At 38.6% G+C, this 25,624-nt stretch overlaps 1 protein-coding gene across 1 annotated transcript in view; it reads right to left on the bottom strand.

Annotated features, from left to right (window-relative positions):
* The window catches only part of COL6A6 (collagen type VI alpha 6 chain), a 201,331-nt gene that overhangs the window by 167,096 nt on the left and 8,611 nt on the right, over positions 1-25,624 (bottom strand). The window contains exons 3-8 of the mRNA XM_089652052.1: positions 22,346-22,423; positions 19,411-20,028; positions 16,844-17,404; positions 11,522-12,082; positions 8,966-9,535; positions 7,385-7,960 (exon numbers count right to left, since the gene is read on the bottom strand). Coding sequence (XP_089508178.1) covers positions 7,385-7,960; positions 8,966-9,535; positions 11,522-12,082; positions 16,844-17,404; positions 19,411-20,028; positions 22,346-22,423 — 2,964 coding nt within the window. The remainder of the gene's footprint in view (positions 1-7,384; positions 7,961-8,965; positions 9,536-11,521; positions 12,083-16,843; positions 17,405-19,410; positions 20,029-22,345; positions 22,424-25,624) is intronic.

Raw genomic sequence — 25,624 nt, forward strand, 5'->3', positions numbered from 1 at the left:
AGCGCTTTCTTTTGGTGGTATTTAATCACCTCTGGGTGTTTTATTTTTTGCACTATAAACAAACAAAAAAAAGAGCAAAATGCTTTTTTTAAAAGTATTTGTTTCTATTATAAAATTTTGCAAACGGGTACTTTTTTCCTTCACTGATGGGAATTGATGAGGCTGCACTGATGGGCAGCACTGATGGACACTGATAGGCAGTGCTGATGAGGTGGCACTGATAGGCTGCACTGATAAGGCGGCACTGGTGGACATTAATGAGGAGACACTGATGATGCTGTCATTTTCCAACTGTCATTTTCCAACTGTCATTTTCCAACTGTCATTTTCCAACTGTCATTTTCCAACTGTCATTTTCCAACTGTCATTTTCCAACTGTCATTTTCCAACTGTCATTTTCCAACTGTCATTTTCCAACTGTCATTTTCCAACTGTCATTTTCCAACTGTCATTTTCCAACTGTCATTTTCCAACTGTCATTTTCCAACTGTCATTTTCCAACTGTCATTTTCCAACTGTCATTTTCCAACTGTCATTTTCCAACTGTCATTTTCCAACTGTCATTTTCCAACTGTCATTTTCCAACTGTCATTTTCCAACTGTCATTTTCCAACTGTCATTTTCCAACTGTCATTTTCCAACTGTCATTTTCCAACTGTCATTTTCCAACTGTCATTTTCCAACTGTCATTTTCCAACTGTCATTTTCCAACTGTCATTTTCCAACTGTCATTTTCCAACTGTCATTTTCCAACTGTCATTTTCCAACTGTCATTTTCCAACTGTCATTTTCCAACTGTCATTTTCCAACTGTCATTTTCCAACTGTCATTTTCCAACTGTCATTTTCCAACTGTCATTTTCCAACTGTCATTTTCCAACTGTCATTTTCCAACTGTCATTTTCCAACTGTCATTTTCCAACTGTCATTTTCCAACTGTCATTTTCCAACTGTCATTTTCCAACTGTCATTTTCCAACTGTCATTTTCCAACTGTCATTTTCCAACTGTCATTTTCCAACTGTCATTTTCCAACTGTCATTTTCCAACTGTCATTTTCCAACTGTCATTTTCCAACTGTCATTTTCCAACTGTCATTTTCCAACTGTCATTTTCCAACTGTCATTTTCCAACTGTCATTTTCCAACTGTCATTTTCCAACTGTCATTTTCCAACTGTCATTTTCCAACTGTCATTTTCCAACTGTCATTTTCCAACTGTCATTTTCCAACTGTCATTTTCCAACTGTCATTTTCCAACTGTCATTTTCCAACTGTCATTTTCCAACTGTCATTTTCCAACTGTCATTTTCCAACTGTCATTTTCCAACTGTCATTTTCCAACTGTCATTTTCCAACTGTCATTTTCCAACTGTCATTTTCCAACTGTCATTTTCCAACTGTCATTTTCCAACTGTCATTTTCCAACTGTCATTTTCCAACTGTCATTTTCCAACTGTCATTTTCCAACTGTCATTTTCCAACTGTCATTTTCCAACTGTCATTTTCCAACTGTCATTTTCCAACTGTCATTTTCCAACTGTCATTTTCCAACTGTCATTTTCCAACTGTCATTTTCCAACTGTCATTTTCCAACTGTCATTTTCCAACTGTCATTTTCCAACTGTCATTTTCCAACTGTCATTTTCCAACTGTCATTTTCCAACTGTCATTTTCCAACTGTCATTTTCCAACTGTCATTTTCCAACTGTCATTTTCCAACTGTCATTTTCCAACTGTCATTTTCCAACTGTCATTTTCCAACTGTCATTTTCCAACTGTCATTTTCCAACTGTCATTTTCCAACTGTCATTTTCCAACTGTCATTTTCCAACTGTCATTTTCCAACTGTCATTTTCCAACTGTCATTTTCCAACTGTCATTTTCCAACTGTCATTTTCCAACTGTCATTTTCCAACTGTCATTTTCCAACTGTCATTTTCCAACTGTCATTTTCCAACTGTCATTTTCCAACTGTCATTTTCCAACTGTCATTTTCCAACTGTCATTTTCCAACTGTCATTTTCCAACTGTCATTTTCCAACTGTCATTTTCCAACTGTCATTTTCCAACTGTCATTTTCCAACTGTCATTTTCCAACTGTCATTTTCCAACTGTCATTTTCCAACTGTCATTTTCCAACTGTCATTTTCCAACTGTCATTTTCCAACTGTCATTTTCCAACTGTCATTTTCCAACTGTCATTTTCCAACTGTCATTTTCCAACTGTCATTTTCCAACTGTCATTTTCCAACTGTCATTTTCCAACTGTCATTTTCCAACTGTCATTTTCCAACTGTCATTTTCCAACTGTCATTTTCCAACTGTCATTTTCCAACTGTCATTTTCCAACTGTCATTTTCCAACTGTCATTTTCCAACTGTCATTTTCCAACTGTCATTTTCCAACTGTCATTTTCCAACTGTCATTTTCCAACTGTCATTTTCCAACTGTCATTTTCCAACTGTCATTTTCCAACTGTCATTTTCCAACTGTCATTTTCCAACTGTCATTTTCCAACTGTCATTTTCCAACTGTCATTTTCCAACTGTCATTTTCCAACTGTCATTTTCCAACTGTCATTTTCCAACTGTCATTTTCCAACTGTCATTTTCCAACTGTCATTTTCCAACTGTCATTTTCCAACTGTCATTTTCCAACTGTCATTTTCCAACTGTCATTTTCCAACTGTCATTTTCCAACTGTCATTTTCCAACTGTCATTTTCCAACTGTCATTTTCCAACTGTCATTTTCCAACTGTCATTTTCCAACTGTCATTTTCCAACTGTCATTTTCCAACTGTCATTTTCCAACTGTCATTTTCCAACTGTCATTTTCCAACTGTCATTTTCCAACTGTCATTTTCCAACTGTCATTTTCCAACTGTCATTTTCCAACTGTCATTTTCCAACTGTCATTTTCCAACTGTCATTTTCCAACTGTCATTTTCCAACTGTCATTTTCCAACTGTCATTTTCCAACTGTCATTTTCCAACTGTCATTTTCCAACTGTCATTTTCCAACTGTCATTTTCCAACTGTCATTTTCCAACTGTCATTTTCCAACTGTCATTTTCCAACTGTCATTTTCCAACTGTCATTTTCCAACTGTCATTTTCCAACTGTCATTTTCCAACTGTCATTTTCCAACTGTCATTTTCCAACTGTCATTTTCCAACTGTCATTTTCCAACTGTCATTTTCCAACTGTCATTTTCCAACTGTCATTTTCCAACTGTCATTTTCCAACTGTCATTTTCCAACTGTCATTTTCCAACTGTCATTTTCCAACTGTCATTTTCCAACTGTCATTTTCCAACTGTCATTTTCCAACTGTCATTTTCCAACTGTCATTTTCCAACTGTCATTTTCCAACTGTCATTTTCCAACTGTCATTTTCCAACTGTCATTTTCCAACTGTCATTTTCCAACTGTCATTTTCCAACTGTCATTTTCCAACTGTCATTTTCCAACTGTCATTTTCCAACTGTCATTTTCCAACTGTCATTTTCCAACTGTCATTTTCCAACTGTCATTTTCCAACTGTCATTTTCCAACTGTCATTTTCCAACTGTCATTTTCCAACTGTCATTTTCCAACTGTCATTTTCCAACTGTCATTTTCCAACTGTCATTTTCCAACTGTCATTTTCCAACTGTCATTTTCCAACTGTCATTTTCCAACTGTCATTTTCCAACTGTCATTTTCCAACTGTCATTTTCCAACTGTCATTTTCCAACTGTCATTTTCCAACTGTCATTTTCCAACTGTCATTTTCCAACTGTCATTTTCCAACTGTCGAAAATGACAGTTATTTATGACAGTTGCTATGACACAGAAAATGACAGTTATGTGACACAGATTTGTCTGCAAGTATATTCATATTTTGCTTCCCATTATATTCTATGGGCATTCCTTTTTTAACCACTTGAGCCCCAGAGGATTTACCCCCCTTAATGACCAGGCCTTTTTTTGCTGTTTGGCGCTGCACTAGTTCAAATGATAATTGCGCGGTCATGCAATGCTGTACCCAAACAAAATTTACGTCCTTTTTTTCACACAAATAGAGCTTTCTTTTGGTGGTATTTGATCACCTGTGCGCTTTTTATTTTTTGCGCTATAATAAAAAAATACGAAAATTTTGAAAAAAACAATATTTTCTACTTTAAGCTATAAAAAATATATCAAACTCAAAGTTAGGCATAAATTTAAGCCAAAATGTATTCTGCTACATGTTTTTGGTAAAAAAAAATCCCGTGCATTAGCGGGCAAACTGGCGCTATCTAGGAGGGGCGCTAACACTATCAGAAGTCACCAGTGACACTAATACAGTGATCAGTAAAAATCTGTTCACTGTCATCAATGACACTGGTGACAGGGCAGTGAAGGGGTTAACTGGGGGGGGGAGGGGGGCGATCAAGGGGTTAAATGGGATTTCTGGTGCACTAGCGGGCAAACTGGCGCTATCTGGGAGGGGCGCTAACACTATCTGAAGTCGCCAGCGACACTGATACAGTGATCAGTAAAAATCGCTTCACTGATCAGTGACACTGGTGACAGGGCAGTGAAGGGGTCAACTCGGGGGGGGGGGAGATTAAGGGGTTAAATGGGATTACTGGTGTACTAGCGGGCAATCTGGCGCTATCTGGGAGGGGCGCTAACACTATCGGACGTTGCTAGCGACACTGATACAGTGATCAGTAAAAATTGGTTCACTGATCAGTGACAGGGCAGTGAAGGGGTTAACTGGGGGGGGGGGGCGATCAAGGGGTTAGATGGGACTACTGGTGTATTAGCGGGCAAACTGGCGCTATCTGGGAGGGGCGCTAACTCTATTGGAAGTCGCCAGCGACACTGATCAGTAAAAATCGCTTCACTGATCAGTGACACTGGTGACAGGGCAGTGAAGGGGTTAACTGGGGGGGCGATCAGGGGGTTAAATGTGTTCTAACTGTAGTGTAGTGCTTGTGTAATCACTTTTTGGATGTCTTCTCTGTCTAGAACGGAATGTGTCCAGGCAGAGAAGAATGACATCATATCCTGCCCTGTGTAAATATCAACATAGGACAGGGACCGATCATGTGATTTCAGCCAGAAATCACTGGCTGAAATCTAATTATTGATCCCTCCTGGATCGAATCGTATCACCCGTGGGTCGGCGGGAGCGTGCGCGCCCCCTACCCGCAAATGTGTCGGGAGCGCGGAGCACGTTTTAAAACGTGCTTTTGCGCTCCACTGCCGCCCTGCACACGTATATACACAGTGGCATGGCGGCAAGCGGTTAATTCCATAGAAAATAATGATAATCCCGCCTAATCTCAAGTTTTAACATAATCACTGAACTTGGAGAGTGTGTCTGCTAAGGATTCATGTGATCTGACTAGTGCTTCTGACTCCATTATTGTCTATGGCCATTCCCTTCTGTTCCATTATTAAGTGTTCTTGCAAGAACACTTATTGTTTTCTCACTTATATATTCTTATTATTATAGCCAAATTTACCACCCTAACTCCTCCCACAGTTTTTACACTCCATAGACCGTAATATACCGAAACGTGCGGATTGTTCCCGATTGGTGTGCTATTGGTTCACGAAATATTGCCGTTTTTGTGGTGAAATTTGTCCCATAGGAATGAATGGAGCAACTAGAGTGGGAGCTGACAAAGCTAGAGTGTGAAAGGAAAAATCAGAACATGATTTCTAAACTGCCATCACTCCCACATTTTCAAACCCACCTGCACATATCTTATATCAAAATGTTTAGCTATCCCTGCTGCCACTAAAAATGTCCACGGCTAAGCCATAGTCCTGATAGTTTTCACAATATGACCATTTGTTTGCAACTCACGCCGCCCATTGACTTTCATTGAAACTTCACTCACAGCCACCTGAAATTTTAAGGGACATTTTTAACTGCGACTGTGCCTTCATGTTTAATATTTCAGAGACATACTATACATCAAAATGTAGGTCTGGTTCTTGTGATTCTCACAATATAAAGCTCTTTGCAGTAGCATTTATACTTTTAAAACTACAAGTGTTTGAAAATGGCAATCGCCAGTACAGTTGGCAAGTTGGAGCAGTGTGTTTATAAAAATTCCTCTCACCTTGCACTAGAGTGAGTTGCCATAGTAACCCAGCTGTGTCAGCAGAGTGACCAAGGCTACTCCGCCCACTCCAGTTGCAGACTACTGCTGCAGGCAAGAACACTTCACACAATTTCCCCAGAAATTGTGCCTTTTCTAGTTGTCTATAACATCCTGTGTTATATTAACCACTTCCTGTCCGGACACTTTTACCCCCTTCCTGTCCAGAGCAATTTTCAGCTTTCAGCGCCATCACACTTTGAATGACAATTGCACGGTCATGCAACACTGTAACCATATGAATTTTTCACCATTTTTTTGATACAGATAAAGCTTTATTTTAGTGGTATTTATTCACTGCTGAGATTTTAAATTTTTTTGCTATGTAAATGAAAAAGTAAAAAAATTTTGAAAAAAGTGTTTTTCTTATAACATTTTACAAATAAGCTATCATCATAAATCTTGGCCAAAACGTATTCTGTTATCTTTTTAGTAAAAAAAAAAAATAAGCCAAATTAATTTATAACCAAAAATTATAATTTTTAAACTTTTTTTACATTTTTATTTTATTTTTTTATATTATTTTTTTTTTTTAACATACTGTCACCCTAGCAGTACAGTGTCACCATGGTGACACTGTACTACTTGTGGGGGGTGATAAAGATTTTTTTTTTTTTTTTACACCGATTGCTTTTACACCCATATAGGATGTAAAAGCAATCATTTCTCTTTCTCTCTGTCTGCATTCTTGCAGCCATTGAGAACTACTGAGTGAGCTGTGATTGGTCACAGCTTGTCACATGGTACAAGGCTGTTGTGAATAGCCTTGTACCATGTGACCTCTGTGATCATTCACAGATTTCACACGTAGTAAGCAATGATGTCACAAGGGACATCTTGCTTACTACTTTGCATGTGATCACTGATTGGCCAATCAGTGATCACATGATCGGGACCTCGTACAGAGGTCCCGTCCAATGATCGGTGTTCCACTGTGTCCGGAGGGTCGTGGTGCTGCGCGCTCCCAGGGAGCACGCACAGCTAGAAATGGAAGTGCTGTTTATGAACGGCAACCCGCCCCTGGAGTGCCACCGTCCTGCCGTTTATAAACAGCAGGTGGACGGCAAGTGGTTAAATTAGGTCAATTTGCCTACTTGTTTCTTGCAATAGAAACACAAGACTAGATTAAATTCAGAAACAAACCAAGCTCCTGTGGCCAATTTTAGGACAATAGCATTGAAAGAACATTGCTCATTTTCATAAGTAAAGTTCTAAGCTTATATAACAAAAAGTAATACTTACTGCCAGTTGTTGGTTGTGTGCAGGCATCTCTAACAATTCTCTGTTTGATGTTTTTCAGGCCATTAAAATTGGCAACGGAGAACTTTTTTTCTGGTGAGCCAGCAATCTGAAGAAGCTGTGTCACATCCACACGTCCAACTCCTATAGCATATATATCAATACCTTTTCCTCTCAGGGTTTCTGCTGGAATTGCTACCTGATCCTGTGAATCACCATCAGTTATCACCAGAAGAACCTGACGGATACCTTGCTTTATACGACTTTTGTTGCCAGATGGACTTAAAAGTGTAGCACCTGTCTGAGTGAGGGCATTTCCAATATGAGTATTGCCTCCTAGTTTAGAGATTTTTTTAATATCATCTTTTAAAGTTCTTTTATCTCTATGAGTTCTAAACTCAAACTCCACTCTGTAGTTATCACTATACTGTGCAACTCCCACATGAACTTTGCCAGGGCCGATGTCAAAATCCTCAACAATGGAGATCATGAATTTTTTCATTTCTTCGAAATCTGTTTCTGAAATACTCCCAGATCCATCAATCAAGAATGTTAAATCAGCCTCTTCTACTTCGCATACTGAAAGAGAAAATGAATAAATTAAAAAATATACATGACTACAATTATGGACAATTTCGTATACTGTTTATCTCTAATAAACTGAGAAAATAAAATCATTTTTTTTAACCTGAAAGGTTCACATTGCTGAAATATGGAACACTACTTAAACAGACCCAGTCACTAGACCAGAAAGTTCATTAACAATCTTCCTATATTAATATTTGTGCATTTAACATACTTTGTGCGTGTTATTTAACTGATAAATCCTCCCTTGTGTAGACATCCAAAAGCCCAGAGACTGATTGATACCATCTTGAATGTGATATCAGCAGACTCAAAGCTCTCAATTAAGGGAAACTCAGCTACTCCCATGGCTGTTACATGAAATATTATGTAGCTGATGAGAGTGGGGGAGGAGAGGAGCCAGCACGGGGAGTAATTAGCCAGTACCAAAGAGGAGAGAGCTATGATGTGCAAGGAGTGAATGGGCTATGCTAGGGTATTGACTCTTTCTGAAATAGTCACATTTGCACAAGTTCAGAGGCACATAGCAAGTCAATAAAAAATGCTTATGGAAAGATTCTGAAAGGAACCATTTAAAATATTGGATTTTCTGTGCTATTATCAGTAATTTTAAATATGTGCCAGACTCTAATTGTATTTTGTAATTGAATTTGTCTTGATCTTCAACCTGAACAAACAATGATGGTAATTGTAGTAACATTGTTTGACTGTTTGTTGGTTCTGTAATACGATTTAGGACTTGTATAGATGGGTTTTGTTCTTGAAAAGGCCAAAAGCTATCAATGCTTCCATAACTGTGCACCTAAAAGTTACTAATTCTCACCTCACCTGTATTGAGGCTTTACTTACATTTTTTCTTTACTATATTGGTTGAAACTAGCTCTGCTACTTGCTATACCTTTTGTATAATTAATGCAACCTCTATAATGTTGGGTTATTATGTTTTGTGTACTTACATTTCCTAATAAATCATATTAAAACAGAACATGAAACACCAACCTGTTTTATTGCACACATCATCAGAAATGTTTGTGAGAATGTTATTTAGTCCATCAAAATTTTCAACAAAGAACCATTTTCCTTTTGATCCTGCCATTGTCACCAGCTCGTCTGTTTTTGCCTTGTCAACTCCAATAGCATATACGATGATGCCGGCATCTTGAAGGTCTTTGGATGATTTACTGAGCTCAGTGTGATCATGAGATTCACCATCTGTTATAATTATCAAAATCTGATCAACCCCGGAATGATTGCGGCTTCCATGTTTCTCTGTAAAAAAATGCTTAGCAAAGTCTAGGGCCTTGGCAGTATATGTGTTGATTCCAACTCTGGGTGCATCTTGTATAGCTTTTATAACGCTCTGTTTGTTGCTGTGTCGGTTTAGATGGAAAATTCTGTGTGGATCATCGGAGTACATGACAGCTCCAAATTGAACATTTTTTGGACCAACTTCTGATTTATTGACCAGAGCTATGATAAAGTTTTTCATTGTAGTAAACTGGATATTGTTTATGCTGGAAGAGGAATCAATCACAAATACAATGTCTGCTAACTGTACTCTTGGGCATTCTGTAAAAATGAAAACATGTTATAAGAATCACAGTTAATGACAGATAAAACACTAGGGTCCATTAACACCTTTGCATACGTAAATGCACATGTTTCGGTGTGTTGAGGTTCATTGTGTTAAGACAGCCCATTCATTTTGAAGGTCTCTTAACACATGAAAAACATATCTCCACTAATTTTGACAAAGCAGTGTGCCACAATGTATACAATATTAACTTCCATGCAATATGGTATGCTGCGGCACAGGTGTGTGTTTGTTTACCGTATACATACATAGGTTGCCATCAATGTACCCTAACACACATGTACCTCTCACATTAGTGTGCTTGGGGTAACACACGCTAAATACAAGATTTACTGTGCATTGCAGCAAAATTGTTAATGCAGACTAAAAAAATGAAAAATATAAAAATCATGAAACACTTCAAATATATTTTTCCATTGCATCCTTCATTACAAGGTCTTCCAATCTAACATCAGACAATGAGGTAGTATCTTAGAATATATGGACCTACACCACTTTAATTCAGTTTAGATGATGAAAAATGACAACAAAATAGGGATTTTATTAATTTAAAGTGATGCTAAACTGTGGTTTAAAAATCCAAAATTCTATTCAAGTATGCATTCTTAACTTAAAAAGTACTTTCATTGCTTTTGCCCTCCTCCAAGTCTACAAATTCCTTTCATTTTGAAACTATGATTTGACTTTCTGTTAGAGGGTGTGTTTGTTATTCTCCATGGTCCAAATGTATGAAGGCATGTAGCCACCCTCTTTTGCTTGCTCCTGAGGTGGACTAGGGACTATGATTATGGACTAATGGATGGGTAGGGTGGATAGAGCAGTGCACATGACCACAACTAATGTAAACTGCTCATTCCTAACAAATGGAATAATAATAATGTATTATTAATATTTAATTAACTTATTACATTGTCCTTTCTTTTTATGAAATGGTATAGTTTATTCATGTTATCATATTTGTCTGAAATTTTTACAGTATATATTAATTTTGACACTTTGTCTAATTGATTATTTGGTTTTAATTTATGACCCCCTGGAGGGGATATTGTATGGATACCAGATTGATATGGCGGTCTTATGTTCTTTCTAGTCTTGATGAAGGGTGTGCTTTTTGGACCCCCGACACACATTTGGCTTCTTTTGAATTGCACCCTTGACTTTTAATGGAATAAAGTTGTATCTGGACCTTGTATCTGGACATCTTAGCAGTGCTGCGGCACTACAGTTAAATTTTTTGTTACTTTACACTACAAGCCAAGAAAACTGTGGCGATCCTCTGGGGTATGGAAGCCACTTATCCAAGAACCAGATCATTTACATCAACATCCATATCTTAAGATAGCTATTCCAGTAAGGTAACCCTATGGGTCTTTTTACTTTCATCACACCTATGTGTTGCATTACCATTTTAAGTGGCATCCCAACACACTTGCAGTGCACCATGCTACTGTTCACTGTCAGGTTTGTTTTCTGGACTAGTATTTTGCATTGACAGCCTATTCAATGAATTGTCTGCCTTAACACAATGCATATTAATGCACAGTATAACACTGTAACACACACTGGACTGAAAAGGTGAAAACAAGGCCTTAGGCTCCCTTCACACATGAATTGTATTGTGATGCATTTTTTCATATTACCTTGTAGTGTTTTGACCATTAACATGTGTTGCTTTAAGGCAGCATAGGGTTAGGTGTGAAGATGGCCCTAAAGGACAAGTTTGGAAATACTTAAACTCTGCTGAACAATCCCCTAGAAGTCCTCATTAATGGGACGGGACATTGCTCCTGCAGTAATCGTATGTCTCAATCAAGTCCCAACACCCATGTGTTCGGTAAAAAAATTAAAACAATTCTACATCTATACAGAAAATATCAGAAATGAGGTTCTATTTAGTCCAGCTGAACCTTTTTGTGACTCCTCCAGTAGTTGCAAAGCCTATATTTATTTTTCTTACTGACCTTCTTCTATAGGACTGCAGATTCCAAATACAAGTTCATCTTCTATTGTCTTCAAAGTGTCAAACGACTCCAAATAATGAACCAATTCTTCCTTCCCACTTATTTCTAGCAGCTGAGATTTAACTGCATTGAAAACACCTACAGAGAAGATGATCACACCACTGTTCCTCAAAGATTCTGCAGGTGTTTTCACTTCATCATGTGCCTGTCCATCTGTTATTAATATTAGGATTTTTTTCACTCTTGGTCTAGCCCCTTTTCCCTCTGTGAAGTAATCAGCGACAAATTTCAAGGCATCACCAGTATATGTAGTTTCTGCCATGTGATTCATTTTATCGATAGCATCCCGCATAACAACTTTGGTTCCGTTCTTGTTTAGGCGCAGCACTTCCATGTTGGTATCACTAAACTGGACGACTCCAAACTGTACTTTATCTGGTCCAATGTCTGTCTTGTTCACTAGAGTTTTCATAAATGTCTTCATTTTTCCAAAATTCTCTATTCCTATACTTCCAGAGCTGTCCACAAGAAACATTACATCTGCTGCTACATCTTGACAAACTAAAAGACAGAGAAATATGTCACTGTAATAAATGATGAATATTTTCTAACATAGTCAGTAATCAGTGTGTGGTGGCTACTATTTCTAGAATTTTTTAGTCAATTAAATCTTTACCTTGTATGCCATGGGGAGTGTTGACATTGGAGCCGATTTATTAAAGACAAAAAGTTCACTTTGCAAGAGTAGATGCACATTGCAAGGGAATTTCTCCTAGAACTTCGTAAATGAAGTGATGTTCTGTTGATTTCCATCATCCAATTATGTGCAAGCAAAAATGGTGTTTGTTTTTTTTGCACGTTATTAGGTATTGGTGAAGTGAAATTTCATCACATTAGCTAAGCTCTGGGGATAATTCTCCTGCAATATCCTCTGAAAAGTGAACAGCCTGTTTGCCTTTAGTAAATCAACCTTGTTGCATCTGCTCACATTATTACCAACTTTCAGCATGTTTGAACTTCACATTATGATCTATTTGCTCTCAGTGGTTCAAGAACATGAATTGCAAAGACCATAACTTTTTGAATTTCTTTTCATGTAGCCTCACTGAGCTGCTTTTCCTATCCCCAAAATATGCTATCAGAAATAGTTATTTTATTTGTATTAATTAATTAATTAATTTGACAGATAAGAACATCTTTATCTCAGTGGCAGAATTGGACTCCAATGTCACTAGTTGTGTCTCTAAGGTCTAAGACTGCTCTAGAGTGAAGTGTTCAGATTTTTAGTAATAAAATGCTGTACTTGTGGGTAAGTTTGTATGTAATGTGAGAGCCTAGCCATACCACCCATTTCAATCAATTTATATTCAATCAGCCAGGCCCTTGCACTATATAGCTATTGGTAGATATAGGAGATTGTATCAGAATGAACCATGTCTGGTGAGCATACTAACTGTGGAACAGTTAGGCCTTGTTCACACCATACGTGCAGAAAAACTGATGGAAACTGATGCACAGGTTTCACTTGCAGACACATCCATTTACACCAGTTTTCATGCATGCTTCAATAAGTTGTATACAGGTTGCAGATTCTTGCTCCGAAAAAATCTGCTTGTGATACTAGTGTTGTAGTGTGAACATGGCACATAGAGAACAATTGGTTTTGTTGTGCCTTTGCAGAAAAACTGAGGTCTCTTCACCATGGTGTGAATGAACCCTTACTATTTTCTGTGGTATGCTTGTAGGCAAAGCCAAATGGATGATTGCATCTGAACAAATCTAATCATAGGTGGGTGAAAACTATATTACAGATGCCAGCAAAGTTTGGTTTCCTGGACTTTTGCCAAACACTTGAAAAAAATTGTAAACCCTGAACATAGTCCACATCCAATCCCTGTTCAAATCATGCTGCCTCAACTTCCACAACGTCTCGAAAATACGCCACTTTTTAACCAATGATACCACAAAGCTCCTAATTCACTCCCTGTTCATCTTTCACCTCGACTACTGCAACTCCCTCCTCATTGGCTTACCTTTACATAGGTGATCCCCCCTCTAGTCCATCATGAATACTGTTGCCAGGCTCATCCACCTTACCAACCGTTCAGTGTCTGCCACCCCTCTCTACCAATCCCTCCACTGGCTTTCACTCGCTACATCACCAACCTGGTCTCAAAATATCAACCAAACCGCTCTCTTCGATACTCCCAAGACCTTCTGCTCTCTAGTTCCCATGTCACCTCCCATACTCACCTCCAGGACTTCTCTTGAGCTTCTCCCATCCTATGGAACTCCCTACCCCAATATGTCCTGCTGTCTCCTAATCTATCCACCTTTAGACGTTCCCTGAAAACCTTTCTTTTTAAAGAAGCCTATCCTGCTTCTACCTATTAAACTGCCATTTATTTCCTCCATCAGCTCATCCCCCCACAGCTATTATCTTTTGTATCACTCAACCCTTCCTCCTAGATTGTAAGCTCTAACGAGCAGGGCCCTCGGTTTCCTCTTGTACCAAATTGTATTGTAACTGTTATGTCTACCTTCATTTTGTAAAGAGCTGTGCAAACTGTTGGTGCTATATAAATCCTGTATAATAATAATAATATCATAGCACCCAAACCCCAATCAAGTCTATTGGGAGAAAAATATTACCTTTTTTTCTGGCCTTTTTCAAAGCTAATTTGCAAGTTTTTGATAAAAAGTGACACATATCTTGGCATTTGTTATGGGCTATACAGCATGTTCAAATTTGGCAACATTACAAACACACAATTCCTTTAAATATTATAACACAAGATATGAGGCGAGCGCAAAACACAAAGTAATAAACACACAGTAATTAATTCAAATGTAAGTGCAGCGCTAAAGCATAAGTGACAAATGCAATCATAAAGTGCTTACGTGAATGAAAGTGTTCATCCAATATTCCAGTGAAATAAATCAAATAAAACATCTCAGATCACACAGAATCATAAAATCATAAAAAACTCTAAAATTCTGAATATAAATAATGGATAGTCCATGGCACTGCAGGTCACATAAGTGCCAAGTGATGTATGTGTGCTTATTTAGCAATAATGGTGATAACACATAGTCCTGGCACTACAGGTAACAGCAATGCCCAGTGTTCATGGAACTAAGGTGCAGAAATACCAGCTGGGATGCTCAAGAGTGCTCATGATCCAACATAGGAATCTACCACCGTATATGGATGTGCACTCACCAGAACGCTACTTGTATATTAGCGTTAATGCTGACCCTTATGGGGGGGTCTCAGGAAGCCATAAATAGGGACCGGACTTCTCTAGGGTCAGGGCTATGCAGAACAGCAAAGGATCCTCCTAGGGGGAGAAGCTCACCACAGGAGCCGAAGGTATGGCAATATAGTGTAATATTTATTGAAAGCAATCCACGTGGATACAGCAAAGAGTTAAATGCATAAAAGCATACCAAAATGGCCACTGCTCCAAGCTCCGGCAGCGGCAGCGTGATGTCAGCACGTAAGGCTCCACCCAATGCATTTTGTGCGCATGCACATCTTCAGGGGCACACTTACTCATGATTGCATTTGTCACTTATGTTTTAGCGCTGCACTTACATTTGAATTCTTTAAATATTATGCTTGGAAGATACCTTAAACCTATATGTGAAGTAAAACAATCAAATAGGATCAGTGAGCACTATAGTAGTCTACCCGCTAAAGCACATATAGGTAACCAAATAAAACTTTAAAAGCTAATTTCTCATAAAAGTGCAGCGCTAAGAAGGTCCTTATTTTGCATATATAAAAATACGCATCAGGTGAGTGCGTATTTTTACTATATTTCCTTGGCATGCCACTGAAGTCTGAAGTCACTATCAATTCTTGTATTCATCACTCTACTACGTAATAACACCTACTAACGAGACTATATATTTCTTAGCACTGCACTTTTATGAGACATTAACTATATGTGAAGTGGCACACCTGTAGGATGTACTGCAGCAAAAGTGAAGAAAAAAAAACTGTTGCTTGCTAAATCACATTTCAACATTTCCAATCCCTGACCTGTTTCTGTTAGTAAACAAAGAAGCTAGGGCAATCCAGGTGATGTCATTGACCAAATATATTCAGAGCCATATTTGGTAAATGACATCAGCCAGCATAACTGGCTGCTTTGTTGCCATTCAGCAGTAGGCCAGGGATCGGAAATATTGAAATGTAATTTATTGGCAATAGTTTTTTTTATTAAATACTTTGTCTACAGTGTTTGTGTGTGTGTGTCTTTATATACAATATAAGAATGGATAATATGTACCTGTTACTTATTGACATGGGGTGTATTTTAATGGGGGCTTCCAGATGCTGATAATATCTCCCTGTGCAAACCCCTATTTCCACTGAGCCAGGGATGTGGGGAATGAGGCCCTTTTACCTATCAACATAAGGTCCCCCTGGCTGGATAAGGATCTGGTTTGGATTTTGGGGGTACCCCACAACATTTTTTTTTTGCATGAGGTCTTAAAAATCCATACTAGTTCCCTTATATATGATAAGGACCTTGTATACATTTTTAGGGGTTTTCTGACATTTTGCTGTTTTTTTGCATGGTGTCTTTCCTAAATTCCATACCAGACCATTATCCAGACATGCAGCCTGGCTGGTCAGTATAGGAAGGGGCAAGGAGCCTGCATCCACCCTTCTGAACCATGCCAGGCCACATGCCCTTAGCATGGACCCTGCACCCAGCAAGACACCCTGCCCCCTTCTTAATGGGGACAAATCCTCATTCTCACATCCCTGACCCAGTGGATGTGTGGATCTGTGGGGTGGGGACTTACCAGAATCTGGAAGCCTCCCTTTAGAATAAAGGGCACCCTGACAAACCTGCCAAATCTGCCCATTTATTGCCCTCATTTTAGTCTGCTACTGCTGCTTTACTGCCAGTCTGCAGGTTGGGGGTGATATCACTGCATTCCTTAACTGTTTGAGAGAAAGTAGTGTAATCTGCCTGTGCTATGGGATGGGGCTGTTTAAATCTCAGGATTGAATGGACAGGGATTTGAATCACTTGGCAGGTAAAACAGCCATTGTATATTTAAACTATGCAATTAGATGTTAGCCTGTAGTTCAGCTTTAAAATCCTCCAGAAGAATATTTCAAACTTTACTGAAACTTCTACCCAGCTGTTTACTGAAACTTCTGTCCAGTTTTGTAAGACAATCATCATATGGTGTATAGATCGCTAAGGTATTTAATTAAATGAAACAGATACCATTACTGACAACTATATCTCTTTAAATGCATTGATATACTGTATTTGTATGAGAAACACACAGTACCTTCAGCAGAGCATATTTGTTGAGCTAGTACATTTTTTAAGTCTTTCAAAGCATCAAAATTTTGTACAAAATGGACCCTTTTAGGATCTCCAGCGATCTCCATTAGCTGAGTCTGGTTAGCTTCTTTAACGCCAATAGCATACACATTGACTTTGTCTCCTCTGACGACAGCAGCAGCTTCCTTCACGCTGTCCTGTGATTCACCATCTGTCAGGACTATCAGGTAGACTGGAACATCCTGGACCCTGGCATTATTCGGGTCCACTATTATCTGACGAGTGAAATTTATAGCTGCTCCAGTGTCTGTTCCTCCGCCTAGCTGTCTGATGTTTTGCAGGGCTTGCTTTAAACTGTCCTTATTGTATTTATTAACAATGCCAAACTCCAGTTGTCTCTCCGCAGCATATTGTACTGCAGCAAAACGGACCTTCTGAGGACCTATGTCAAACATTTCCACAAGAGTTTCCAAAAATGTTTTAATGTCTTGAAAGTCTGTGGGTTGAATACTTCCTGAGCCATCAATGAGTAGATAGATGTCAGCTAATTCTGTGTTTAAACATCCTGAGGAGAATTATAAATTACTATTAAAATGATGAAAAACGAACAATTGAAATTATGCAAACAAACCATATTATTGTAATTATTAAAACTGTTAAATGTAATTTTTCTTTTGACTTTGAGCCCATTAACACCTGTCTCTTTCAGTGCATTGCATTAGCATGTGTTATTTTGTGCATTAATGTGTTTGGCATTAATGCAGCCTATTCAAATAAATAGGCTGCCAACACCAAAAGAGACAAAAAAATCAGACACACCTGATTTTTTCCAAACACAGAGAACTACAATGCACATTGGTGTTTTACAGTGCATTTTGGCATGCTTCAAAGCATGTGTGTTGGAGGTGTGTTGGGTTAATGTGTTTGGGTGCCATTGACAATGAATGGTACTGCACTGAACCACACTGGAGAGGTGTATCTAGGCCTTTTATCTATTGCAGTAATTAGAGTAAAAGAACACAACTATTCAATTTTCCAGTAAATGTTTTTTGATTGCTAGACATTAAAAAGATCTGCATTCTTCAGTGCTCACTCTATTGTAATATATTCAGTTACTTTCCAGATCTTCTAGTAAGCAGCAATGAGACCTTCGTGTCAATGATGTTAGAAAGGACTAAGAGCTCAGCTACACAAGAGATGTTTGTTATTTAATGGCATAAGACTAACTCCTTCTTCACTGTTTTGTAGCATACTTATTGGGATGGTTATCCTCTGATCAATTTTAAATCTTGCATACAGACAAAATGTACGATACCTCACTCTAGTAGAAACATTTATAAAGAACTTCCAATACTACCTTCACCTCTGGTGGTACTGAAAGTAAAATATAATAGTTTGGCTTCAGTGTGTAACAGAATTGAAGAGACTTGTTCTTCTTTACCAGAAGAGTTGAAAAGGGTTTCTTTTAGTGTAAAATAAAAATTGTTGGTAACATTTATTGCGAGGAAAGGGTTTAATGTACTGTGTGCCCACAGTGTTGGAATTAACTTGTGCAACAGAAGCTGAATTTGATAGCAAGTCTAAAGCATCCATGAAAAAAAGCATAAAAGCAAGAAAATTTAAATAAATAAATAGACACCCCATATGAGGAAGTCAAGGAAGTGACGAAACGCGTCAAGGGACGTGACGTTGGACGTTGCCCGAGGACCCGGAAGTAGCGGAGTGGCCATTTTAACTGTGGTAATAGCGGTTCACATTCCTGGAAGCTGCTGCATGGTGGATCATGGGATCTTTTATGCTAGATTTGTGGCGTTTTATGTAAGCATAACAAATAAAGTGTGGAGTTATTATATCTTTAAACATACTACACTATACGAATCTTCTTTTTCTCTATAAATGGATATATTGGAGTACTAAAGGAGGCAAGAGTATTGAAAGGAGTATTGGGGGATCGGAAGGTACCCACGAGGTCCCAGCAGATCTGTATCCGTACCCTCCTTTGGATATATATAAAGGCTGGCTTATTACTCATTTGGGTAAGGGTATGCAATTCAGCTACATTAGATGCATACACTGAGTGTTCACTAAAGTACTATATATTAATAATACACAGAGTGGTTCACTATCACGTGTTTCACAGGTCACCACGTGTTTGCACAATTTATGCGTGTTTTGCATGGGATTTGCAATGTTTTTTGGTATAATTAATTGTGGAAATTTAGATGAATTTTAATGTGAGGATAATACACTATTGAGTTTTCTTTTATTTTGAGGTATATGGCACATACTGAATTTAGATGGCGAGTTTTTTTGGAACAATTAATTTATGGACTTTATTTTGATATTTATGATTGTTTATATGGACACTAAGAAGGGTATTTAATTAATTAATTTATACTTTCAAGGGTGAAAGTGAGACTTCTCTAAAGTGTTTTTCACAGGGTTTAAGAATTTTTTGGGACACTGATTTACGTATATTAATAGAAACAAAGAATATAACTAGTTATGGACAGCACACGCATTCAGTGTAAACAGCAACACTCTTGCTTTTGCTGTTCATGGTATTCTTACCTTTTTTTATCTGGTATGTTCTCTCAGGTGCCGCAAAATCTTGATCAATAACATTCAAAATCTTCTTCACTAAAATATCAGCTTGTGATGAAAGGTCAGCAAATGTCTTGACATTGACATAATAGCGATCGATTGGGTAGGACGCAGCTTGGAACATTTGTGTCTCATTCGCTTGGGCAATCCCAAAGGTGAACATTTTGACTTTTTCTTTGTGAAGTAGTTTAGCTGCTTCTGAAACATTGTCTGCAGAGGACCTGTGAGTTACCAGGATGGCTACCTTTGGTATTCCCTGACTCTTTCTCCTGGACTGCTTTCCACCAAACACATCAGTTCTTGTGAAATCAATAGCCTTTCCAATATTTGAAATCTTTTCTTTTGAAGTTTTTATATTGCCAACTATCTGTTCCACAAGAGTTTTGTTGTCCCCTGAATCCAAGGTTGCTATTACTCTTGCACTGCTGTCAAATGCCACTATTCCTAGGTGAACACATTTTTCACTGATCTCTAGACCAGATACAACTTTCTTCAAGAAGTTAATCAGATGGCTGCTTTCTGATTGGCTGTGTTGGGATATATCCACCATTAATACTATATCTGTTGCCAAACCTTGGAGACAAGCTGTGAAGAAAAGAATAAGTACATGTAAGTGTCATTGTCAACTATGGAATTAAGTTACATAACAAATGGTTATTTTTGTTTTGACAATTAAAAAATAGTTACATCAATTTTCTTTAACACTTATCTGAATTTTACTGCTGGAATGACCAGTTTCCAAAGCATGGAATTATACAACTGACAATTGTTTTGACCACACTGCTTTAAATATCTGAACAATCCATCTTGAGAGCAGCTAATTTACCAGTAGAGCTACTATTGTAACTATGTGATCAGTTGTAACTATGTCAGCTTTAGTGTTTGTAGTGAGTAGTATTTTCATTAAAAAAACCTAACCTTCTGTAATAATAATATATAATCTATAAAAAAAATTACAATATGAGTGCCACTGACAGTCCCTATTAGAATTACTAATAAAATGTAAGATCCACTTCAAAGCATGCAATGCGACCCTGCAGTTATATAACAGGTATGCTCCAGAGCAGCATCCTAACTTTCCGACTTCTGTACTAATGCATTACAATAAGACCCATAAAAAAACAGATTTTTGTACTAAGCAGCACTCAGTGCCTCAGTGACCTATTGCAAAGCCAAACTCTGTCATTAGGGTACCTAGATATCCTAATACTGATGGTTAGAAAATTGGTACTGTCTTCGAGGGCTAAAATGTAGGGCAGGGTATGGTACTGGAAAGGATGCCTGCTAGGCAGCTGCTTGGTCAAGTTGCTTTGTATGACCATGTAACAGGCATGTTATAAAGCTCATATTGCTATAAAGTAGGTAGCTTGTAGGACACTACTGCCTTAGGCCAGGGGTAAAAAAATCTTATCTTTATATAATAACCATTGTAGATGTATTCTGGTACAGGTCAGCTTTAATTGACTCAGGGTTTTATACCTAAACATTATGAACATTTTCTAATTGGTGCTTGATTACTTGATGTGAGATTATCATACAGTAAAATCCCACCTTATAATGTGGATACTTCCAATTCCTGTAATCTAGGTAAGGGTGGCCATGCACACTGCAATCTGATTGTACATGCCCTGTACAATTTGATTTAAATTTACCAAAGCTATGTCAAATGGGGCAAATGTATACTGTACAATCCAGTCTTTCTAATAGCACAGGCCTAAATAGTTGCTGATAGATCTAAAGGAGATTGCACACTCAGATTTTATAATGTATGGACAGCTTCACCTGGCCAGTAATTATTTCACCTTGCTACAATTGTTACATTGCCACCAAAAGTTAGAATGTGGTTTTAGTACCAGTCTCTGTGTTTCACCCAATATAGCACTTGAAAGTCCATTAAATACTTTCAGCAGGGCCAGAGATTAAAATATTATAAATTAAAGTAACTTCAGCTTTATCTATATTTCCTAGAATCCTCTTACTGAAATATAGAAAAGAAAATTTCTTAATCGTGCGGTATGAAAAAAAGATTCCATTAATGGACCATGGATTATATGCTGCCAAATGACCATGGGTCAGGTGAGGACACTGTCAAACAAAGCTGTTAGGACAACCCATATAACCCTTCCCACACCCAGCAATCCTTAGTTCCTTAGATCAGGAGCAGTGTGTCACAAGGCTGCTGCAACACTTTAAATGGTTGCTATGACTATGGCATATCATGGGACACTTTCCTTACCATTGAGATTTTGTAGCATCCCCTGCAAAGCTTTCAGAAATGCAATGGCCTGCTCTCTGTGTACAGTCCCATGCTTGCATGTGGTTCCTTAGCCCATCTTGAGCACATGCTCTACTACAGACATGAAAACTTCAGCTCTCAGCACTACCCTGTTCCTGACTGTGGTCCAGGTCTATGTAGCAGCCTTCACTGGGTTATCCAGAAGCCTTCAGTTGTGAGACTCAGAATGGCACCACGTTTCTTCTCTGCAGCAACAGGTTGTGAGTACCCATTAGGAGAACTTCTCATTGACATCAGACACAATAGAAATGAGATGGGGGGACATGTCAGCACACACTGCATGAAGAGGTTTACTGCATTTACAAAAAGTGGGCTAGGGTTGTGAGTTTTTAGGTAAGGGGCAGACAAACATCTGCAATATAGACCTGCTTAGGTACTACAACTACAGTCTACATGACACAACATATTCTGTCCAGTACCAATGAATTCTTTAATACCCAATGTAATCAATATGAGTCAAAGAGTAACACAAATGTTACCATGGATCACTAATATTAGGAAGAACATTTGTAATTAGAATCTGAATGTAGAAAAATAAGCAAAATATTGTACCAAGATGTAGAAGCCACTGCACTTCAAGTAATTAGTGGAAAAAAGTCACTTTACCTGCTGTTGCATTCTTTGTGGCATTACCGACACCAAATGTTGTGACTGGAGTTGCTGTGCTGGTAATTATAAAGTTTTCTATAAAAAAAAAAAAAAAGAAATGATAAATGCAAAAAGGACAGTGAAGGGGGGTAGGGGGAGTTTAATCCTTACAAAACGAAACACCCTTTTAAATTGACTATAATTATTATTATTATTATACAGTATTTATAAAGCACCAATAGTTCGCTCAGCGCTGTACATTACAATGGGGGACAGAACAATAACAATACAATACAATGCAAAACATGAGGGGATCAAGTGCCCTGCTCTTTCGAGCTTACAATCTAGGGGAGGGAGGGAGGGGATGGTGGCACAGGAGGAGAAAGCTGTGGGGGATGGAGTGGTAGGAAGAGTGGAGGAGGTCGGCAAGTTAGCAGGGGGTGGGGTAGGCTTTCCTTGAAGAGGTGGGTTTTCAGGATGCGCCTAAAGGAGAGGAGAGTAGGTGATAATCTGATGGGTTGGGGCAGGGAGTTCCAGAGGATGGGTGACACCCTGGAGAAGTCCTGGAGGCGGGCATGGGAGGAGGAGACCAGGGAACTAGAGAGAAGGAGGTCTTGCGAGGAGCGGAGTGTGCGTGTTGGGTGGTACTTGGATATTAGGTCGGTGATGTAGTTCGGGGCAGTATGGTGGACAGCTTTGTACGTCAGTGTTAGGATTTTGAATTTGATCCGTTGCGAGATCGGAAGCCAGTGGAGGGATTGGCAGAGGGGGGTGGTGTAAACGTAGCGGTTGGAAAGGTAAATGAGTCGGGCAGCCGTATTCAGAATCGACTGAAGTGGGGATAGCCAGCGGCGAGGCAGGCCAGTGAGGAGGGAGTTGCAGTAATCGAGTCGTGATATGATGAGGGAGTGGATGAGCTGTTTAGTGGTTTCTGAGGTTAGGAACGTGCGTATTTTGGCAATGTTGCAGAGGTGGAGTCTGCATGAGTTTGTTAAAGATTGGACTTGAGGCTGGAAGGATAGGTTGGAGTCCAGAATGACACCAAGTACTCTGGCCTGCGGGGCGGGTTTGATGGTGGCGTTGTTGGACATGATGGAGAAGTCAATGGGGGGTGGTGTGCGGGCTGGGGGGAAGACAAGAAACTCGGTTTTGGAGAGGTTCAGTTTAAGGAAGTGGAGCGACATCCAGTCTGATATGTCGCTCAGTAGGTGTGTGATTCGGGCAGAGACTGAGGGGGTGAGGTGGGGGGTTGAGAGATAGATTTGTGTGTCATCGGCATATAGGTGATAGTTGAAGCCGTGAGAGTGTATGAGTTGGCCAAGGGAGAAGGTGTAAATGGAGAAGAGAAGAATGCTTTGTATCAATTCTCTATCATTTCAATCCACACACACAAAAAATTGACATATAGCTTACAAATCACAAGAGTTTATTTCTCTTGGGGGAGGAAAACCGATTGGGGTACTTTAAAATCCTTGCTTACTACTATTCTTTCCCAACATAAAGGCTGCCCTGAGCATATAGGAGAAAGGGCTCATGACAAGGTGGGCTGGAAGGCAGGAGAAGGGTTAAGAATGGGTGGGGAATGATTTGAGGATATGATGTAGAGAGCAGGGAGCAGGTGGACATAGCTTAAGGAAACCTTGAGGAGGATTAGAGAGCGTGGTGAGCAATTTGGACCACCAGCCCACCCTCTTGGTAGATGAGTGAACATGGATATGATTAACCATGCGTAAGCTTGAGGCATTGAGATATGAAAAGAGAATGGAGGTCTTGTGGGGAATGTCATACTTTTGTCACAGCAACGGTGGGTCCTTGACGGTGCCAAAAAGTAAAATCATTCGTAATGTTTGTATGGCTGGTTTAATCTAATGTTTACATATATGTAAGATAATGTGGTGTTCATGAAGGAAGTACTTATTAAGAATTATTCCAGGTGAATAAAGGGGTAAAATTACTGGTGTGTGCCCATTGAGCTGGTTGTCAATGGCTAGTGACCAGTACGGGTTTCCAATGGAACATGACATTGGGTAGCACTGTCAGGGACCTGGCTTTAATGGTCATATTTGAATTCTTGTATGTTTTTGAAGAACTGGTGTCTAAATTATGTTATTGTTATTATCCTGTTATTTAATAAAAGCTGTGGCCATAATACTCCAACAAAAAATGATTTGTGTCATATTGTTTAATTTATGATGTTTAATGCGTTTGTTTTTGATGTTTAATATCACTCTGCCCTCTCGACCCTACCTGGGTCAAGTGCTGCTCACATGCAGGTGATCTGAGCATACATAGTTAACAGATTTAACAGACTGAAAAAAAGAGTAAAAAAAAGACACAGGTCCATCAAATTCAAAGTGTGTTTGTGAGAGAGAGAGTTTTATGTGTTTGATGCAGAAGAAGACAAAAAAAAGCATAGGCCAGTTTATTGTAAGAAGGTAAAAAAATCCTTCTTGACCCCAAGCAGGTCATTGGATAAGTCCTTGGATTAACCTCCTCTATCCTCCTATCGAATTTAAGAATTTCCATAGCCTTGTATGTTATTCTGAGAAGGAAAGTTTTTTTTTGGATTCATCGGTACTCTTAGCAAATATCACTTTTGCTGGAAAAGAGAGTTCCACATTTTAACAGTAAATAATTCCTTTCTTGGTTGAAGGTTAAACCTCTTTTCATTGAATTTTAAATCTCAGTCATGTGTTTTCTTTAGGGAGCTTAGAAGAAAACAGGATTACAGTTTATATGATCACTTTTTATATATTTATACATTGTGCTCATATTATGCCTTTTCTAGAGTGAATAAATGTGATCTTTGTAATTGTTCCTCATAACTGAGGTTCTCCAATTCCCTTTAATTTTGTTGCCCTTCTCTGAACTCTTTCTAGTTCAAGGACATCCTTTCTGTGGATTGTTAACCAAATCTATACTGCATATTCAAGATGAGCCTGAACCAGTGTTTTAAAATGGGGCAGAATTAACGACTCATCTCTTGAATATTTGGCCTTTTATGACAAGAGAGTATTCTGGTAGCTTTGTTAGCTGCATGTTGTTGCTAAGTTTGTCCACAAGGACCCCAAATACTTTTCTATCACAGGTTCACCAAGAGCAGCCCTTCTTAAAGAGAATGTTGCAACATATTTTAGCATAGCTTTACATTTTTCAATTTTAACCATCGTCTGCAATGTAGCTGCCCATTCCCTATGTTTATAGGTCTTGCAGTAACGATGATAAATCTTGTACTGAATTTCTTCACACATTTTGGACTACAAACCAGTATGCTTTTGTGTAGTGGAAGTTTCCCTG

This window comes from Staurois parvus, unplaced genomic scaffold (assembly GCF_062004578.1).
Source record: "Staurois parvus isolate SC_StPar_1 unplaced genomic scaffold, SC_StPar_1.0 ptg000670l, whole genome shotgun sequence".
Classification (NCBI taxonomy): domain Eukaryota; kingdom Metazoa; phylum Chordata; class Amphibia; order Anura; family Ranidae; genus Staurois; species Staurois parvus.